General features: G+C 52.6%; 1 protein-coding gene across 7 annotated transcripts in view; it reads left to right on the plus strand.

The window, feature by feature from the left end:
* The window catches only part of Prrc2b (proline rich coiled-coil 2B), an 86,551-nt gene that overhangs the window by 38,272 nt on the left and 27,725 nt on the right, over positions 1 to 20,554 (plus strand). For 6 of the 7 annotated variants that reach the window (XM_070014866.1, XM_070014871.1, XM_070014867.1 and 3 more), the window contains exons 6-14: positions 4,226 to 4,369; positions 5,870 to 6,111; positions 6,512 to 6,633; positions 6,930 to 7,069; positions 12,750 to 12,840; positions 14,907 to 15,099; positions 16,277 to 16,589; positions 18,438 to 18,634; positions 20,330 to 20,525. In XM_070014866.1, coding sequence (XP_069870967.1) covers positions 4,226 to 4,369; positions 5,870 to 6,111; positions 6,512 to 6,633; positions 6,930 to 7,069; positions 12,750 to 12,840; positions 14,907 to 15,099; positions 16,277 to 16,589; positions 18,438 to 18,634; positions 20,330 to 20,525 — 1,638 coding nt within the window. The remainder of the gene's footprint in view (positions 1 to 4,225; positions 4,370 to 5,869; positions 6,112 to 6,511; positions 6,634 to 6,929; positions 7,070 to 12,749; positions 12,841 to 14,906; positions 15,100 to 16,276; positions 16,590 to 18,437; positions 18,635 to 20,329; positions 20,526 to 20,554) is intronic. The other variant, XM_070014869.1, reaches the window with a different exon arrangement.

The raw sequence follows: 20,554 nt of genomic DNA on the forward strand, positions 1-20,554 counted from the left end.
GTGGCACAGTGACAGGCCGCAGGCACTCTGTGGAAGGCTCATGGTGTCGCCCCTGGCAGGGCAGTGAGCTCTGGCCCCTGCTTGTGAGAATAGCGCATGCTGTTCCCAGTCTTCAGGAGGATGGACGAGCAGCAGGAGGCTTGGAGACCCGTGCTTCATAAAGAACAGTCACTGAACTGTGGGCTGTGGGTCTAATCAGAATAGTAAGTTTCATTAAAAAGGAGTCTCAAAGTGGTGTGGAGGTCCCCGTCTGTAGTGCTGGCCACTTGGAGGGCCAGTGCCTTTGCGCCCGGGCCACAGAGACCTCCCTCATCTCAAAAAACAGAAAAAAAGAATTACAAGGATTCAAAACCAGGCCATTATCTGTTGGAACACCCTTGCGCGCGGCGCGCACCCCCCCTCTCCCCCCCCCCCCCCCGGGGTGTGATGTGACCTCTTTGGTGGAGGGTTAGAAGCACTCTCTTGGACCATGAGGTCCATCTGGTATTGGAAGGAAATCTAATTTGGAAATTACAAAAAGCCAAAGTCTGCTACTGCTGCGGCAAGGTCTCCAGAATAGGTCTAGTGAGCTGGTGTCAGGGTGTCTGTACTTCACCACTGATGGTGTAAAAGACAGTTCCACAAAAGGCTTAAAGAAGCCTCTGCACACAGGCAGGAGAGCCATGCGCTTTTCGAGGGCATTGGGAGCCGGCAGACATACAGGGTGGGAGGAATGTGTCACATTGTACCAACGATTGCTTTCACTGAGCCTGGACCATGTGATGGTATCACCTATCACAAATCAGACTTCAGGGCTGGGAAGTTGGCTCAGTGGTAGAGCGCTTGCCTTGCATGCCTGAGGCCCTGGGTTCGATTCCTCAGCACCACATAAGCAAAAAGAAAAAAGCCGGAAGTGGCGCTGTGGCTCAAGTGGTAGAGCGCTAGCCTTGAGCTGAAGAGCTGAGGGACAGCGCCCAGAGTTCAGGCCCCGCGACCAGACCCCCCCCCCCCAAAAAAAAAAAAATTCAGACTTCATTTAGAAAACAGTCACTCAACACAGCAATAAACCCCCCACTGCAACATGGGGGCCCAGTAGGGTCCCGGAGCCCCCAAAACAGACTTGCCAGTCTAGGCCCAGCCTAGGGGATCAGGTGCCTTTCCTGTAGTGGTAGAAAGAAAGCAGAATTTTTTTTTTTTTTGGTCAGTCGTGGGGCTTGAACTCTGGGCCTGGGCGCTGTCCCTCAGCTCTTCAGCTCAAGGCTAGCACTCTACCACTTGAGCTACAGCACCACTTCTGGTTTTCTGGTGGTTTATTGGAGATAAGAGTTTCACTGAGTTTCCTGCCTGGGCTGGCTTATGAACTATGATCCTCAGATCTCATCTTCCTGAGTAGCTAGGATTACAGGTTTGAGCCACTGGTGCCCAGCAAGAAAATGATCTTTTGTTCTGTTCTACCTAAATCAGGTGGCCTGGGATGATGAGCTGCAGAGCCTTGGCTCAGGCTGTGGTCCAGCCCCACCCCCTGCAGCTCCCTCTGTGCCTGGCCTGGCTGACCATCTTGCCTGCTGCTCAGGGCAGAGCGGCAGAGTGCAGGGCTGGGGGAGAGTGCAGAGCCTTGGATCAGGCTATGCTGAGGCCCTGGGAGTAATACAGTGTTTGATTTGTTTGAACTCAGTGCTCTCTGTTGCTAGACAGGTGCTCTACCACTTGAGCCACACGCACAGCTGGTAGTATTTGGGTATGAGGTTGTGAGTTATCTTTGTCTCTGGAGGGTAAGTTTGATTCACGCTTATAATGATAACTTCACAATTGTTGAAGTAAAAGGGGACAAATGAGTGTATTGAACACAGTTTTTGTTTTATTTTGTTTATTTTGCTAGTTTTGGGCCTTGACCTCAGAGCATGAGCACTGTCCCTGAGCTGCTTTTGCTCAAGGCTAGCACACTCTACCACGTGAGCCCCAGGACTACTTCTGGCTTTTTTTTTGTTTTTGTGGTACTGAGGAATCAAACCCAGGGCTTCATGCATGCTGGACAAGTACTCTACCACTGAGCCACATTCCTAGCCTGAACACTGGTGTTTTGTTTTGTTTTTTGGTGGGGATAGGATGCTAGTGCTGGAACTTGAACGCAAGGCCCTGGGTGCTGTCCCTGAGCTTTTTTTTTTTTGGGGGGGGGTCAGTCATGGGGTCTAAACTCAGGACCTATGCACTGTCCTGAGCTTTTTTTGTTCAAGGCAGTACTCTACCACTTGAGCCACAGTGCCACTTCCGGTTTTCTGGTGGTTAATTAGAGATAAGAGTCTTATGGACATTCTTGCCCGGGCTGGCTTTGAACCGGGATCCTCAGATCTCAGCCTCCTGGGTAGCTAGGATTACAGGTGTGAGTCACCAGTGTTCACTTATGTTTTGTGTGTGTGTGTGAAAATACTGTACAGAGGGGTTACAGTTACATGGGCAAGGTAATGAGTACATTTCTTATGTTTGTTTTTTAACTGCAAGTAACCTATTGTGCTTTTACTGACACCTCTTTATATTTCTACTTTTTGTTGTTGTTGGCCAAGGGACTTGAACTCAGGCTCTGAATGTGCTGTCCCTGAGCTTGTTTCGCTCTACCACTTTGAGCCATAGCTCTACTTGTGGTTTTCTGGCAGTTAATTGGACATAAGAGTCTCAACGAGGACTTTTCAGTCCCAGCTGGCTTTGAACTGTGATCCTCAGATCTCAGCCTCCTGAGTAGCTAGGATTACAGGCATGAGCCATAGCACCTTGCTTCGGGTATGTGTGTACACGTGTACACAAACGGTCAGCTTTGGGTCTTGAACTCAGGACTTTTTTTCTCTTGTTTAGGTTTTTCTGCTCATGGCTGGTGTTCTGTCACTAGAACCAGACCTTCAGTCCTCATGTTATTTTTGCCAATGACTTGTAACATCATGAGTCAACTCTGCCAATTCAAGGTCCCCTCTGCAGAGCAGAGCATGGGGTTCCTTGTAGCACTGGTCTGTGAGCTGTGTCTAGTTGTCACCCGGTTGCTGGTCTCACCTCGACCCTCACAGCCCTGCAGTCTAGCAGGGCAGCCTGGCCAGTCTGCCTCAGTCCACCTTGCCTGTGCCAAGGTGCTGAAGACCTAGGGGAGATGTGGCCCTGTGATGGAGCAGGGCCTCCCCGTGGGAGTGTGCTGTGATGTCATGTTGTTCTAGGTTCCTAGGGCCTGGCATGGCTACATAGCTCAGACAAAGGTTAGTTTAAGCTGGGTGCTGGTGGCTCACGCCTGTAATCTTAGCTACTCAGGAGGCTGAGATCTGAGGATTGCAGTTCAAAGCCAACTCGGGCAGGAAAGTACATGAGATTCTTATCTCCAATTAACCACCAGAAAACCAGAAGTTGCGCTGTGGCTCAAGTGGTAGAGCGCTTGCCTTGAGCGCCAGGCCCAGATGACTGGGTGTGGGGGGGAAGGGATAGAGGGAGGAGAAAGTTAGTTTGAGCCTTAGGTCTGGAAGTGCAGGCTTTACCATCTGTTTATCTGGAAGCCATGGCCGAGCCTCATGCTAAGAGCTGGGCAAGACAGGGTGAGATTAGGACACGCATACTACTCTTTGTAACACCAAGGATGAGTGACAGTGAGCAGAGAAGCGGTCCAGGGTTTCAAGAGAGCTGTGTGTGGCTTGTGACAGGACTGGGGGTTGCAGGTGGGTGAGGAGGCGCATGGGGAGATAGGCAGCAGTCTTTGAAGGAGGTGTGGCATGGGACAAGGCATCACCTGCTCCAAATGGGAGCAACTGCCTTTCTTGGCTGGTTTGTGTGTGTGTGTACATTGGTGTATGCACATTGAATGTGCGTGTATGTAAGTGCTGAACTATTTGAGCCACGCCTCCAGTCTCTAGGCTGACGCAGACTGTTTGTCTGCTGCGCGGGGCCCCCCTCCCCTGTCATACGGGGCCAGCCTGATTTTGGGGTGTGGGGAGGGATGTGCTGGGGGGCTGTGACCTGCCTACACCCTTGGACTGTCGGTCTGCTGGTCTGCTGGGAGAGCTGGTTCTTTCAAGGCAGATTCCTGCCCCCAAGAGACTGCCTGCTACCTCAGACACCACCTGGTGCCCACGGGAGCCACTCTGGCTGCGCGTGGAGCTGGGTCAGCAGGCAGGATGCTCGTTGGTCATGCCTGGCAGCCAGCGTGGGAAGCTGGGCCAGCAGGTAGGGTGACGGTCGCCTCACTTGGCTCTCTGTGTCTTCCTGGCTCTCTCGGCAGGTTTAAGGGGCTCAAGCCGACTATTATCCTTCTCTCCCGAGGAATTTCCGACGCTGAAAGCAGCTGGAGGGCAGGACAAGGCTGGCAAAGAAAAGGGCGTCTTAGATCTGTCGTATGGGCCAGGACCAAGCCTCCGCCCCCAGAGTAAGTGAATGTCTACCGTGACCCCCTCTCCTGTGGAGTCCACAGAGCCTCACACAGGAGGCCAGAGCTGCCCCATACCGACGCCGCACGTCGGCCACCCTGTCTCCCTGGGCTCCTCTCTGCCTTTCTTGTCCCCTGATGGGCCAGGCCTGTCCCCTTCCCATTTGTCATCCAGTTACTGTGGCTGAGATGGGCAGTCCTGCCTGGTGAGAACACAGAGGCCTGAATTTGTAACTTGTTCCCTTGGCCAAAGCCCGCTGCTTCCTGCCCGCCACACGGGGAGCTTGTTAGCCAGTGCCTGGGCCACATGGAAGGCCACACCGTCTCCAGGGTGCAGCACTGACTGAGCAGTCCTCTTCTGGTGCCCGGGCAGGCCTGGCTGGCACTGCCTGCTGTATGTAGGTGGAGGAGGCTAGTGGAGGAGGTGCAGTGAGCTTCAGGTGGGGGGGGGGGGTCTTCTTTGACCCTGGATGCCGAATGAGCTCCTGGGTTGTGGTCCTAAAGTCTGAGGGGCTCAGGTCTCAGGGCTTCTGCTGCTGGTGGTGGCTTGAGCCAGTGTCCCGCACACGCCAAGCCCGCTGCGCTTCTTTACAGAGAGCACTGGTGCAGGGGGAGGCGCTGCACTGGCAGGTGCCTCAGGAGTCATATCTTCCTGGGATTAATTAAGATGACTTGTGTTGTAGGGCTAATAAAAACAGAACTAGGCGCAGCTCCCTGTTCTCACTTGGGAAGTCAGATGTGGCTGGCTTCCACGGGACAGGAGGGGATTTTGCCTAGAACTGCAGGCAGAGTAGGGGCAGACTGGTGCCCACCCGGTACTGGCCCTTTCACATTTCTACAGGAAGTGAACGGGAAGAATCTGACCCCACCCTTCCTGTCCATTCCCACTTGAGCAGGTAGCATTGCCTTGTGCCCAGGCTCTGTCCACACATTTTCTTCTCTGCTCACTTCTGAAAACACTACCGTGCACAATTTGAAAAGACACGTACATCCACAGTTTATACTGCTGTGTGTTGTTATTGGCACGCCCCATTGCCCTTGTGCAATTTGTCACCAGTGTGTGTGAGAGGAAGCGGTGTGCACAGGGTTGCTTGTTGAACGCCCACCGCTTCAAGCGCCCACTGTGGGTTTTGGTTGACCTGTAACTGTCCCTTCCAAGCCCCCCGCATGTACCACAGTTCTGCTTTCCCTGTGTTAGGGGGTGTAGATGTCCTGGCAGGCAGGGTCAACCAGGATGCGTCGTCTCTGGGCTCTGCCACCGGTGGGCTGTGTGTTTCTATGTTGGAGGACACCATGTCTGGCCTGCACTTTTCCTCCTCCTCCTCTTCCTCCTCCTCCCGTCCCCCTTCCCTCAGAGCTCCCCCCGTAGTTCTTCCTCTTGGGGTTTTTTGTTCTTGTGGTTTTCACTCCTAGTTTCTGCTGAAGGAGGTGTCCCGTGACCTTGGGAACCTCATACATTCCCTCCCCCCCTCCTCTCTTTTATCCCCTTTCGATTTCCAGATGTGACAAGCTGGAGGGAGGGCGGTGGGCGAAACATAATTTCTGCCACTTCTCTGAACGCCTCCCCAACTGAGCTGGGCAGCAGAAGCGCGAGTGCGGGAGATGGAGCCCCCTCCTCGGCCTGTGCCAGCGATCCTAAGGACCCCGCCCTCCGCCCGGCTCAGCCTGTTCGCAAAGGGGCTTCACAGTTCATGGGGAATGTGTACCACCCTCCTACTTACCATGACATGCTTCCTGCCTTTGTAAGTCTCCAGAGCGCGTCTATCCATGCCTCGGGCCGCTTGGAGGCCCGCAGAGCCTGGCTATGTGATCCCCAAACCGCATCCCCGGTGGCCGGCTGGCCTCAGTCTCCCATACCTTGCCTTCTGCCCCTGCTACTGTGCCAGTGGGCCTCTGCCTCCTTTCTCTGGTGATGCCTGGATGCTAAAAATAGCCTTTTTCTTCCGAAAAAGGAGAGGCAGGTTTCCCCAATTAAGGCAAGGAAGAAATGGGGGCCGTGGGGTCGGATCCCTTAGGGAGCCCCAGCTTTTCCTGTTTCTTCTTCCCATTTTCTACTTTGCCAAATCAAATACAAATTTAGGTAGAACCTGGAATGTGGGCGATTGCCAGAACCCTGTTCTGCTCATTGGTGTTGTGTTTCAGATGTGCTCCCCGCAGTCATCAGAGAACCAGGGTGCGGTGGAACGAGGCTCCTTCCCCCTTCCTCAGCTCCGCTTGGAGCCCCGGGTTCCCTTCCGACAGTTCCAGATGAATGAGCCGGATGGGTAAGGCTGTGGTCGCAGTGTGTGCAGAGACGCCTAGTGGTGATCAGGCGGCTGGACTGGGGGTTCCCGGATGGCAGCTTGGGGTCTCAAGGTGGGACAGTGGGAGTGTGGTGGTAGCAGGGCTGCCAGGGAGTGTAGAAGGGCAGGGGGCAGGGCAAGGTAGAGCCTTACTCCGAGGCATTCGTTGTGTATTTCTGGAAAAGGAAGCTTTGTGCACTTCCCCATTTTAGAGAAGTGTCTTCCTCCACCCATGTACATGAGCTGAATTCACCACCTTCCTTCTTTCCTCTCATCAGGAAAGAAAGGCTGGGGTTGACTCGCCCGGTCCGTCCACTGAGGCAGCTGGTGGAGCGCGCACCCCGGCCTACCATCATCAACGCGGAAAACCTGAAGGGCCTGGATGATCTGGACACTGATGCAGACGATGGCTGGGCAGGTGGGTGGCGGGCGGAGGGTGGGACCTGGGCAGAGGGTGGGACCCGGGCGGAGGGTGGCGGCTTCTCAGACCAAGCTGCAGTGAAGGTGGGCGCGCCCAGGGGGAGCAACCCCAGAGACAAATCTTTTTTTCGTCATTCATAAAAGAACTTCTGGGATTGTAGTGTGTGCCACTTGCTCAACTAAGAAATTAGTTCAAAGGCAAAGCCTCTTGTAGGCTAGGCAAGTGCTTTGCCACCCAGCTACATTCCCAGTATGCAGAGCATTTCTCTTTTCCTTTTTCTCTTTGAGACAGGGTCTCTATGCAGCTCAGACTGGTCTTGAAGTTTCTACCATCCTGCCTCGGCCTCCTAAGCGCTTTGATTGTAGGAATGTGCTGCCACACCTGACTTTTTTGAAGGCATTTGGATTTGAACTTAGTGTCTTGGATACCTGAGCCATGCCTCCTGCCCCTTTTTTGCTTTTAGGTTTTTTTTTTTTGTTGTTGTTGTTTTGGATAGGAGATTAGTTTTTTTTAGCGGGGTGGGGAGCAGGGAGGGATGGAACATGAGCTTGAACTACAGTCCTCCTTCCTAGGGCTTCCTGCTGGATCACAGGCATGTGCCACTGTACTTGGTTTATTCATTGAGATAGGGCCTGCTGACTTTTGTCTGGACTGGTTTCATACTGTGAGCCTGATTTCCTGACCAGCTAGGACCACTGGCCTTAGCCACCACATAGACCGTCTCACAAATCTTTTGGCAATGGGAATTTTAAGCAAAACATAGGAAGAGAAATGAGATCACAAGTAACTCTGATCACTGAGTTCCTCGCTGCAGCTGGTTCTTTTCTTTCCTAGTTCTTTTTCTCTATCTCCATGAAAAGCTTCATTACAATGATAAACTCTCTGTGTGTGTGTGTGCACGCGTGCACACACGCGCTAGTGCTGGGACTTGAAATCAGGGCCTGGGTTCTTTCCTAAACTTAATTTTTTTTTTTTTTTTTAAATTTTTGCCAGTCCTGGAGCTTGAACTTGGGGCCTGGGAGCTTCTTTTGCTCAAGGCTAGCACTTTACCACTTGAGCCACAGCACTACGTCTGGCCTTTTCTGCTTATGTGGTACTGAGGAATTGAACCCAGGGCTTCATGCATGCTAGGCAAGCACTCTACTACTAAGCAATCTTCCCAGCCCTTTTTTCTGCTTGTGCCATTACTGGGACTTGAACCTGAGTTGTGCTCTCCTTTGACTTTATTACACAAGGCTGGTAATCTACCGCTGCAGCCACAGCTCCAACTCAGCTTTTTACTGGTTAATTAGAAATAAGAGTCAAATGGATTTTCCCGCCGTGGGCTGGCTTTGAATCTTGATCTGTAAGTCTCAGCCTCTTGAGTAGATAGTATTAAACATCTGAGCCCCTGGTATGTGACAGAAAATAGAAACTTAGTGTGGTTTTGTTGTTGTTGTTTTTGTTGGCTATGGGGCTTGAACTCAGCTCTTTTGCTCAAGGCTAGCTCTATACCACTTTGAGCCACAGTGCCACTTGGTTTTTTTTTTTTTTTTTTTTTTTTTTTTTTTTTTTTTTTTTTTTTTTTGTCGGTCGTGGGGCTTGAACTCTGGGCCTGGGCGCTGTCCCTCAGCTCTTCAGCTCAAGGCGAGCGCTCTACCACTTGAGCTACAGCGCCACTTCCGGTTTTCTGGTGGTTTATTGGAGATAGGAGTCTCATGGTCTTTCTTGCCCGGGCTGGCTTTGAACCGCGATCCTCAGATCTCAGCCTCCTGAGTAGCTAGGATTACAGGCGTGAGCCACCAGCGCCCGGCTTGCCACTTGGTTTTTGAGAGATTAATTGAGGACTTTTCTGCCTGCCCAGACTGGCTTTGAACTGTGATTCTCAGATCTCATCCTCTTGAGTAGCTAGGTGTTTTTTGTTTTTTGTTTTTGTAAGTCATGGGGTTTGAACTCTGGGCCTGGGTGCTGTCCCTCAGCTCTTTAGCTCAGGGCGAGAGCTCTACCACTTGAGCCACAGTGCCACTTCCAGCTTTCTGGTGGTTAGAGATAAGAGTCGCACGGACTTTCGTGTCTGGGCTGGCTTTGAACCACAATCCTCAGATCTCAGCTTCCTGAGTAGCTGGGATTACAGGTGTGAGCCACCGAGGTGTCTAGCTCTTTTTATTTTAATTGAATACAAGTCTTGGTGATCTTGCGCTTGACTAGTGTTTTCCCCTTGCAGTCTTGTCTGCTCCTGTTTCAGCAGGGGTGAGGTCTTCACCCTCGGGAGGTACTGCCCCGATCTGAAGGTCACTGCTGTGTCTGTGCCTACTTTGGAGGTGAACGCACTCCCTGACATCTTGCTATGTTACAGCTTTGGGTATAAGAGAGGAGAGGAGGCTGATTTCTTCTTTTTTTCCACACAGATGTCTGATTTTCCTGTACTTTTTGTTGACTTCCCATCCCTCCAGTTGCTTTGGCAAAGCTCAGCTAGCCCTGTGCGTCTGGGCCTGCTTGTTATCTGATCTGTTCATCCTTACCCCAGTCTGACACACAGCTTCTCAGTAAACCTTAAATCCAGACGGTGCTAAGTTTTCCAGCTGTGCTCTTTGCGGTATGATGGTTCAGAGTTCTTTGCGTCTGCATATAAATTTAGAATCCCTCAACCTGTCGGGTTTTACAGCAAATCTGCAGAGCATGGGTGTGTGGCGGCTGTGTAAGAACAAATGGTGCCTGGATTTGAACCTCCAGTCTTGGTCCTGGGGAGTCGGAGTCCCTCAGTTGTGTCTGCTATGTGGCTTCTGTTCTTTGTAGTCACCAGAGAGAGGATATGCTTAGTTTTAGCATGCCGAGGCCCTGGGGTTCAGTCTCAGCACTGCCACCAACAAAAGGGGCAGGAATGGTGGTGAGCATGCTTCTGCTGGGGCAGAAGAGTGAGCCCGGGCATTTGAGGCTGGCCTGCTCACTAGAATAAGACTCTGTCTCCTCAAAAATAAAGTTTTGGGTCTGGGAAGATGGCTTAGTGGTAGAGTGCTTGCTTTGCATGCATGAGGCCCTGGGTTCGATTCCTCAGTACCACATAAGCAGAAAAAGCCGGAAATGGTGCTTTGGCTCAAGTGGTAGAGTACTAGCCTTATACTGAAGAGCTGAGGGACAGTGCCCAGGCCTAGAGATCAGTCCCCACGACTGACAAAAAAAAGTATAGTTTGTAGCCGGGCACTGGTGGATCATGCCTGTAATCCTAGCTACTCAGGAGGCTGACATCTGAGGGTCATGCTTCAAAACCAGCACAGGCCGGAAAGTCCATGAGACTCTTAATCTCTAATTAACCACCAGAAAACCAGAAGTAGTGCTGTGGCCTAAGTGGTAGAGCAGCACTAGCCTTGAGCTGAAGAGCTGAGGGATAGAGCCCAAGCCCCACGACCAGCCCCCCAAAAAAGTTTGTAACAGTATATTATTGTTATTAATTACTGTTATTATTTCCATGTATTTTGTGTTCAGATATTACTATAATTGGAGTTTGGCTTCTGTGTGCTGATTATGGATTGTCTAGTTTGCTAGTTTGACTCTCTTGTAGACACTCATGTCCCTTAGAAATAAGTACAGTTTTGCATCTTCTTTCTCAGTGTATGCCTTTTTCTCTTGATTTACTGTGGCAGGTATTTGTGAGAGGCAGTGTTAAAGTTCTCCGGCTCAAGTGGTAGAGCGCTCGCCTTGAGCGGAAGGGCTGAGGGACAGCACCCAGGCCCAGAGTTCAAGCCCATGACTGACAAAATAAATTAATAAGTAATAAATAAATTTGGCAGTGAAGCCGGGCATCAGTGGCTCATGCCTGCAATCCTAGTTACTCAGGAGACTGAGATCTGAGGATTGTGGATCAAAGCCAGACTGGGCCAGAAAGTCTGTAAGACTTATCTCCAATGAACTACTAGCAAACTGGAAGTGGCGCTATGGCTAAAGTGGCAGAACACTAGCCTTGAGCTTAAGAGCTCAGGGACAGTGTCCAGGCCCAGAGTTCAAGCCCCATGACTGACAAAGGGGAAAAAAAATTCGCCAGTGAAAAAATTAGACTCTGCAAACATTTCCTTTAATTATTGTGTCTTTTGTGTCAGGTTGGTTTTTTTTTTGGGGGGGGGTTGGTTAATGGGGTTTTAACGTGGCCTGGTGTTGTTCTTGCTCATTTCTTTTTGGTGTCTGTAGAGTCTGCTGAGATAGTCTATTGTTGGGTCATGTAAGGTTCCTAACCTAATTCTATGATAGTCAGGGATTATATTTCATACAGTTTTAGTTCTCTGTAGCTTAGTGAGATTTGTTTTGTGAGCTGGATATGGTCTCTTGGGGACTATCTCAGGTGCAGTTGAAAACCTGTGTTCCTTTTGCTGTCTCCCTGTGCTCTTACATTCCACCCGAGGTGGCTGGTGCCACTCTCCCTCTATCGTTGCTTTGTGTTGGTATGGAGAGTGGTTGTTGGTAGCCAGTGTGTGGTTGGAATACCCCTTTTCGCCACTTACATGTTTTGTCATTGGGTGGCTTTTGTTACACTTTTTTTTTTTTTTTTTTTTTTTTTTTTTTTTTTTTTTGGGGTCGGTTGTGGGACCTGAACTCTGGGCTTGGGTGCTGTCCATCAGCTCTTCATCTCAAGGCTAGGGCTCTACCACTTGAGCCACAGTGCTACTTCCAGCTTTTTCTGCTTATGTGGTACCGAGGAATCGAACCCAGCACCTCATGCATTCAAGGCAAGCACTCTACCACTGAGCCACCTTCCCAGCCCCTCACTAAACATTTTAAAGTATCCAATTCACCCCTTGGATGTCTACAGTTCAGCTCAGCCAGGTTCCAGTTGCTTATGCATGTAAAGGAGGCTGAGGTCTGAGAATCTTGGTTTGGCTCCAGCCCAGGCAGATAAATCCATCATTTCCCATTAACCAGCAACAAGCCAGACATGGAGCTATGTGTTGGCTCAAGTGGTAGAGTGAAAATGCTAACTGGGAGCCTCAAGACCCTGTGTTCAAGCCCTAGTACTGGCAAAAATAAAAAATAAAAAATTGAGTTGTAACTCTAAAGTTCAGTTCCTTTTCCCCCTATATTTATAAGTTGCAGCCACAGCATTGTCCATTGCTGGAGAACTTCCCTCATCTGGAAATGAATCTGTGTCCTGTTAACAGGCATTCCCAGCCCATGGCCCCTGTTTCCCTGACAGTTGCAAATCTTTTTTGATCTTCATATTCTGGACAGGTCACATACTTGGAGTCATGTAGCATGTGGTTTGTCAAGACTAGTGTCTTTCATCTAACATGAGCCTTTCTAAGAAAGATACATATGCTACAATATGTATCCACATCCAGTATTTTATATGCCCAAATAATATTCTGTTGCCTGGCTCTCTACTGTGCTTTGTGATCAGTTGATGGACACTTTATGCCACCTGAGCTGCTTAGGGCTGCAAGTGCCTGGACATGAGGAGGACACAGGAATTACCCTCTAAGGAATGTGTGTTGCAAATTTCGACTGTGTTTCCTACCTGACTTGTTCATTTTCCTGTGCCTTGGAATCTGTTTGTGAAATACCTTACAGAGATCAAAAGCTTACCTCTGGGAAGCTGCGTCGCTCTTTCTACTGGGTGGGGAGCTGCCCTTCCTGCCCCTGCAGGCCTGCTAGGCACTGGATGTGGAATTTCACTTTTCCTCCTCCTTCCTTGATCCTCTTGCTGTTACAGGCCTCCATGAAGAAGTGGACTACTCCGAGAAACTGAAGTTCAGCGATGATGAAGAGGAGGAGGATGCGGTGAAGGATGGCCGGCCCACGTGGTAAGGCAGCCTGGGTCCCTGTCACCATGTCAGCCTCCATGCTAGTAGCTGCCATGTGCCCATCACCGGGCTGTATTGCTGGTGGTTTTCTTAGCAGCTGAGCAGGGACAGGCGCGGGAGCCAGACTTTGTGTCTGACCTGAACCCGGGTCCTGTGCGGGGTGTGATGCTGGATGTCCCTACTTTTTGTTTGTTTGTTTGTTTTTTGGTCGTGGGGCTTGAACTCTGGCCCTGGGCACTGTCCTCAGCTCTTCAGCTCAAGGCGAGTGCTCTACCACTTGAGCCACAGCGCCACTTCCTGGACGCCCCCACTTTTGGCTTGTATTTCTCAAGTGTATGCAGAGGGCATCTCCAACCCATGGTGTGTGGGTGCATAGGTGTCATGCCCAGGAAGGCTGTGTGGCTAAGTGGCTTGGGAAGCCACACGTGGCCCAGCTTCTGTAATCCGAGTTCTTTCAGAGTTGTGGACGTTGGAAGCACATGGAGGAAGTGCAGAAGTGGGGGCAGTGCGCCCCGATTACCCATGCTGGCTCCGTGGCCCCCCTCTTTGTTGTTGGGAGGGCTGGGTGGTATGGGCAGGACTGGTTTTTCTCTGTTCCTGGTTGTGGTCCTGCCGGGGGCCTCCGGTCCTGCGCACATTGGTCACATGCTTCTCCGACGGGATTGCTGTTTTCTGTTGTGTAGTTATGCTCTGTGACGGATCCTAGTTTTCTCCTGGATAATTGCGTGTTTATAGAGAGGGGCTGCAAGTTGTTTCCGTGTTCCAAAGCCCCTGACACCATCGCCCCTCTCCTGGGGGAAGTGGAGACCATTTTCTACTCTCTCTGGTGAAATAGAGGAACTCACGGAGGCTTCTGGTCTGACTTGAAGCTTTGGGTGCATTTGGGACAGGGATGCTGTATTGGTGCCGTCTTTGAAAGGAGATGTGACCAGAATTGAAATCAAAAGCAAAGCTCCTGACGGGACCAGGAGTATGGCAGGCTGTCCTGTCTCTGTTCCTGTCTCAGCCCAAGTGGACTAAAGGAGGCACTCATGGGCTGTGACCAGTGATGCTGGGGTTCTCAGCCCTCACATAGTCTCCTCCCCACACCTGCCCTTTATCCACGGTCCCTGAGCTGCCCAGTATTTGGCTCCCCGTCCCCCCCCCTTTTTTTTTTTTTGGTCAGTCGTGGAGCTTGAACTGTGGGCCTGGGCGCTGTCCCTGAGCTCTTCAGCTCAAAGTTAGTGCTCTACCACTTGAGCCACAGCACCACTTCTGGTTTTCTGATGTTAAATTGTAGTTAAGAGTCTAACGAATTTTCCTACCCATTCTGACTTTGAACAGTGGTCCTCAGATCCCAGCCTCCTTAGTAGCTAGGATGACAAGCGTGAGCATGGGAGCCCCACACTATCAATTCCCTTAGGTGTCTTTTTCACCTCAGCACTTATGCTTGGCCTTCCTGGCTCCACCCCTCCTTTTCTTGATGGTCTGCAGCCTCGAGATGGCCGTCTTGGTCTGTCTTTTCCTCTGTCACCTCCTGGCCCAGTCTCTGAGCTCACAGGTGTTTTCTGATGGGCCCTAGCCTTCAGTGGTCTCCATGTCTCCCCAGTGCAGGCAGAGGCCGCTGGCGTTCTTGTTCTTCCTCTCTGCTCCCTGCCTCGTACTCCCTCTGCCTGTCTCAGGGGTGTCAGCCCACTCCTCTCTGACTCTGGCTGCACTGGTACCTGCATGTGTGCATCTGTATTTGGCGACAGCCGTGTGGGGCGTCTCCTCTTCTGTGCTTTGCCAGGGTGGCCATGGTGGGCCTCCTGGCAAGCACCTGCCCTCCCAGGCCCAGGATGGGGCTGTGGCTTGAGCTCTGCCTCAAGTCTGTTGAGGAATCCTTGCAAGAACTGTTCCCCTCACCTCTCTGAGACTCAGTTTCCTGCTCTGGAGGGTGGGATTGGGGGGACGTTGATGGGTCGATAGTGCCACTGCTGACATTGTGTTCTGGTGTGCTGGGGGTGGAAGTGTGGCTCCAGAGCCTGGGGACTGGGGACACGCCTTTGTGGTTGGGACAACCTAACACTGACTGCGGCTCGTCCTAGGAACAGCTGGGATCCGAGAAGGCAGCGGCAGCTGTCGATGAGCTCTGCAGACAGCGCGGACGCCAAGCGTACTCAAGAGGAAGGGAAGGACTGGGGTGAAGCTGTGGGAACAGCCCGTGTGCCCCGGAAGGGACCAGAGCCTCAGCCCCCATCCAGAAAGGTTCACGGCTGGGCATCGGGCCCCGATTACCAGGTACTGTGGGTCCTGGGTTGGGGGATTCAGTGCCTGGCTGCATCACTGGTACTGGTGTTCTGTCCTTACCCCACCCTCGTGTGCCTGTTCCTCCAAGCCCCCTGTGTTACTGGTCAGCGGTGGCCACTGCATCAGTGATCAAATCCACTGTGTTTGTGAATAGCAGTGGCCACTGTGTTAGTGAGCAGATCCATTGTGTTAATAGGCATGGGGTGTCGCTGGGGCCCTGGTGGCCCTGCCTGCCCTGTCTGTACCTGCCTCACCTAGCCATCAGCACAGTGCTGACAGGTTTTTTCACTGTCTTTTTGGCACTTGGCATGTCCCATACCTGGCAACCAGTAAGAAACTTGGAAGTGGATAAAAATATCCAATTGTGCTATTCTCCGTGCTTTCTCATGGTCATGTAAAGACCAGTCTGAAGCCACTTTGTTCCCCCTTTGTGTGTGCGTGTGCGTGTTTGTGTGTGTGCGTGCGTGCATGCATGCGTGCGTGTGCGTGTGTCCTGGGGCTGCTTGAACTCAGAGCCTAGGCACAGTTTCTGAGCTTTCTTTGCTCAAGGCTAGCACTCTCCCACTTGAGCCACAGCTCCACTTTCAGTTTTTTGGTAGTTAATAGGAGATAAGAGCCTCATAAACTTTCCTGCCCATGCTGGCTTCAAACAGCAACCTTCAGATCTTAGCCTCCTGAGATTAGGATTACAGGCGTGAGCCACCAGTGCCGGCGGCTCTGAAGTTGTCCTGACAGTAAAGGTCCGTCTTCTTGTGGCCCTTTGTAATTGGGTTTGTGGCTCCTTTGAGGCCCCAGCCATGGGGCGGAGCTGTGCTCATGACTGTTGGGGTGTGCTATTCATCTGCACCGACCCGGTCCTGGGCTTCCTTTTCTTGGCCACATTATAAACATATATTAGGTGTGGAAAGTTGGCATGAGTCCAAACCACATTCTAGATACAGTCAAGGACAGAGGAAAGTGGAAATGCAGATGCTGGGTGTGGGTGTGGTGGTGACCCCTGCTGTCTGAGCCCTCTGGGAAAAGCTTGGTTAGGAGGATCCTGAGCTCAGGCCAGCCTGAGCTACATAGAGAGCCAAATCTCAAAAGCACCAGACCTGCCTGCCCCAGGTCTGTGCCACCCCTTGTCCTGGTCTTACTGGCCACAGCCTCTCCTCTGCTCCCTCGGCAGAAGCCTGCGAGCAGTGTGTTCCGACAGCAGTCCGCTGAGGACAAGGAGGACAAGCCGCCCCCGCGGCAGAAGTTCATCCAGTCCGAGATGTCGGAGGCGGTGGAGAGAGCTCGGAAGCGCCGAGAGGAGGAGGAGCGCCGGGCCCGGGAGGAGAGGCTGGCCGCTTGTGCCGCCAAGCTCAAACAGTTGGACCAGAAATGCAGGCAGGCCCAGAAGGCCAGTGAGGCACAGAAGCAGGTGGAGAAGGAAGTCTCCCCCTCTCCCATCACCGAGAAGGCCTCCCCACAAGAGAATGGCCCTGCTGTCCGCAGAGGTATGAGCCAGGCCCTGGCCTGATACGGTCCCCTCTTCTGTGTTACTGGCATGTCCCGTGCTATGCTGTCCTGTGGCTAAAACCACATTGTGTTGGGAAGCACGGTTGCTAGACCTGGGTCAGCTTTTTAACCTATTTAAGCTGCCAGTGCCAAAGGCCTGTGTGCTGTATGCGAAGCATGCTGATTTTTTTTTTTTTTTTTTGGTTCGGTCATGGGGCCTGAACTCTGGGCCTGGGCGCTGCCCCTCAGCTCTTCAGCTCAAGGCAAGCGCTCTACCATTGAGCCACCTTCCCAGCCCCACTTTATGCATCTTGTTGTAATCATTACCACACTGTTTAGCTGAAGGTTTAGTTGGTTAAAGGTCTTTTCACTTTTTGCTATTTGGTATTGGTCCTGGGGCTTGAATGTAGGGCCTGGGCTATATCCCTGAGCTTTTTTTTTTGGTCAGTTATGGGGCCTGAATGCTGGGCCTGGGCGCTGTCCCTCAGCTCTTCAGTTCAAGAGGCTAGTGCTCTACCACGTGAGTCATAGCACCACTTCCAATTTTCTGGTGGTTTATTGGAGGTAAGAGTCTCATGGACTTTCCTGCCTGGGGTTGGCTTTGAACCACGATCCTCTGATCTCAGTAGCTAGGACTATAGGCATGAGCCACTAGCACCCGGTGATCCCTGAGCTTTTTTTGCTCAAGGCTAGTGCTCTGCCACTTGAGCCACAGCTCTACTTCCAGCTATTTGCTGGTTAATTGGAACTTATTGGCATCTCATAAACTTTCCTGCCCAGTTTGACTCTAAACCAGAATCTTCAGATCTCATCCTTCTGAGCAGGTAGGATTATAGGAGTGAGCTACTGGTCTCTGCCTCACAGGTCTTCATAAAGACATGGGCTCCACCAGACCACAGTGGCTTACACACATAATAAGAGCTACTTAGGAGCCTGAGATCTGGACAATCACAGTCTGAGTGAGACCCATTCTCGCAGAAAAGTCCACAAGACTCCATCGCCAAAAATGGTAAAAAGTGCTGGGCGCCGGTGGCTCATGCCTGTAATTCTAGCTACTGTTTTTCTTCTGCTGTTCATCCAAGTCTGAAAGGAGGTGGGCTGGTCTCAGTGCCTGAGCGGGAGGTGAAGGTGGAGAAACTGCCTTGAACATTTTATGTGTCAGGCTAATTCTAGTACATTCTGTGGAGCATCTTAGCACTCAGGAAATCCCTGTGGTCGAGAATGGAATGGGCAACAGAGGCTCAGAATGAGGGGAGTCACACACAGGGAGTGGGGTCGGGGAAAGGAGGCTCAGAATGAACCCGGTCCCACAGCTGGGGGTGTGCTGTGTTTGCTGCTGTCTCATAGTGGATTCGCGGCTGTTGCTGGGTTCATGGCTGCTCTCTTGACCCCCAGCTCATGTCCCATCTTTGTCACTCTCTGGGACCACTTACATCCATATGTCCGCAGTGCGGTTTGTGGGGAGTCGGCAGTGGGGGTCTGTGGATGTCTGAGGAGTGATTAGGCTGGCACTGGGTCGGGCAGTGCACGTGTCCCCACTGCGGAGTGATACAGCCAGGAAGAGAAAAGCACTGGTATTCGCCAGTAGTTGGCCAAGCTCTCTCTCTTTTTTTTTTTTTTTTTGCCGGTCATGGGGCCTGAACTCTGGGTCTGGGCGCTGTCCCTCAGCTCTTCAGCTCAAGGCAAGTGCTCTACCACTGGAGCCACTTCCCGCTTTTTCTGTTTATGTGGTGCTGAGGAATCGAACCCAGGGCCTCATGCTTGCAAGGCATGCACTCTACCGCTGAGCTACCTTCCCAGCCCCTCGGCCAAGCTCTTGTAAGTGTGCTATGGCATTCCTTCTCTAGGTTCCCCAGAATTCCCTGCCCAGGAAGCCATCCCTACGTTCCCCGAAGAGGTACCTACGACTTCCCCAGCAGCAGCTCAGAGCAGCAGCAGTGAGGAGGAGTCCAGGGAGGCCGGGTCTCCTGCCCAGGAGTTCAGCAAATATCAGAAGTCCCTTCCCCCACGCTTCCAGCGCCAGCAGCAGCAGCAACAGCAGCAGGTAAGCAGGTGATACAAGATGCTTAGAGGCTGTTATGAGCACCTGGCACTGCCCTGCAATCTGCCAGGCCCATACCCTGGTCCCTTTCCAATCCCAGGACCCTTCTATGTCCTGACCCACCCGTGTGGACCGTGTGGAGGTCAAGCCACCCCTGCCCCGTCACTAGCCACAAGTCGATCACTGCTAAGGAGTGCCGCATATGCGCTCTTTGTTCAGAGCATGCACCTCTGACATTCCTTAAGAGGCCCAGAGGCTAGCGGGTGTCTGCGAGGCCTGGGGATTGGGGGTTCCCGCCCAGCCCTGTGTGGCTGTGGATGGGTTGGCAAAGCCCGTTAAGCCCATATTTCTTCTGCATGAATCAGGGAGGGAGGTGCTGGCTCCAGGGTGGCAGAGACTCTGCAGCGTCCCTGAGATCACTCTGAGCACTGGGGTGCTGCAGCGTGCTTTGTCCTGAGAAGATGGAGTGGCGGCAGCTAGAATTACTCCAGCCCCCGCCTGGCCTGTGCCAGTGCCAGGCACAGTCCTGGAGTAGTAGGAAAGGGAGCAGTGTCACACGAGGTGCACTTTGGTGGAAACGGTGGCAGCAGGGTGATGTTGAGTGAGGGCCTACCTGCGGGTGGGATGCTAAGATCGAGTGCCCGTTCCCTAGGTCTCCTTCCGTCTCCAGTGCTTTGGGCCCAGGAGGCACTTGAGAGGCTGTGTTGATTGTGTGGTATGAGCAGGCACCACCTTCACCCAGGCCTTGAGTGGGAGTCCATGTGGCCTGTGGCAGCTCTTTCAGGCCCTGGGAGGCAGGGGTGGGTGTGTCCTTGCTGCAGAACAGAGCGTGGATGATGGCAGCAGGCCCTGTTGGGGCCTGAGGTCTAGACAGGAGGTGCGTTGCCTTCCCCCTCGCAGCTGATGTGGCTGAGCACTGGCGGCAGCATCCTGGGACCCCAGCCAGGATGCACCACAGGCTCCCTTCCCTGCTGGCTGTGGCGGGGGGGGGGGGGGGGGTGGAGGCTGGTGGTGATGTTGTGCTGCCCACCTTTGGGAGGTCATCCTCGGCTGGTGGGTCCTTGTTGAGAGGGAGGCAGGGCCTTGGTTTTGAACAGTGCATCCATCACACACCACATTCCATGTACCCAGGGTGCCAGGAATTCAGTGCTATTGTGAGAAGCGCCAGCAACTCATGGGACTAGGCTTGCAGGGATGGGGGTGTGTGGCTTCCTAATGGAGTATGTTTAACCCAGGGAGTTAGTGATGGGGAGTGGGAGAAGACCTTTCCAAACATGCCCAGCATGCTCTGCAGCCTGGTGTGGGCCTGCAGGGCCCTGGCGGTCACCGGAAGCCACGTAGGGTCAGACTGTTGGCGTGAGTGAGGCAGGATGAAGATTCTTGGGAAGTTTGGAGGACATGACTGGTGTGGCAGAAGCAATGCTCTGATGAAGCAGTGGAGGAAGACAAGATGGAGGGGAGGTGGGTGCTGCAGGGAGAGAAGGGCTCCTGGGAGGTGTTTGACTGCTCAGTCAGGTCCCGGAGCCCATCCTGATCCACATGCAGGATTGTCTACATTCCTGGGGTACCCTGAAAGCGCGACCTGGCATTGTCTCCTTGTTCTTCTGTTGGGGGCTTTTGGTGTGGCCTGCTGTGGGGCTGGGAATGTGTGTGGCGGCTCCTCCCCAGTCACCTGACCAGGTCCTCTTCCTCCGTTAGGAGCAGCTGTACAAGATGCAGCACTGGCAGCCTGTGTACCCTCCGCCCTCCCACCCGCAACGCACCTTCTACCCACACCACCCCCAGATGCTGGGCTTCGACCCCCGGTGGATGATGATGCCCCCCTACATGGACCCCCGCATCACACCTGCCCGAACCCCCGTAGACTTCTACCCGTCAGCCCTCCATCCTTCAGGTGAGTGCTAGAGGCCATGAGAGCCACCT

The sequence above is a fragment of the Dipodomys merriami genome, unplaced genomic scaffold (assembly GCF_024711535.1).
Source record: "Dipodomys merriami isolate MVZ:Mamm:240054 unplaced genomic scaffold, mDipMer1.0.p SCAF_11, whole genome shotgun sequence".
Lineage (NCBI taxonomy): Eukaryota > Metazoa > Chordata > Mammalia > Rodentia > Heteromyidae > Dipodomys > Dipodomys merriami.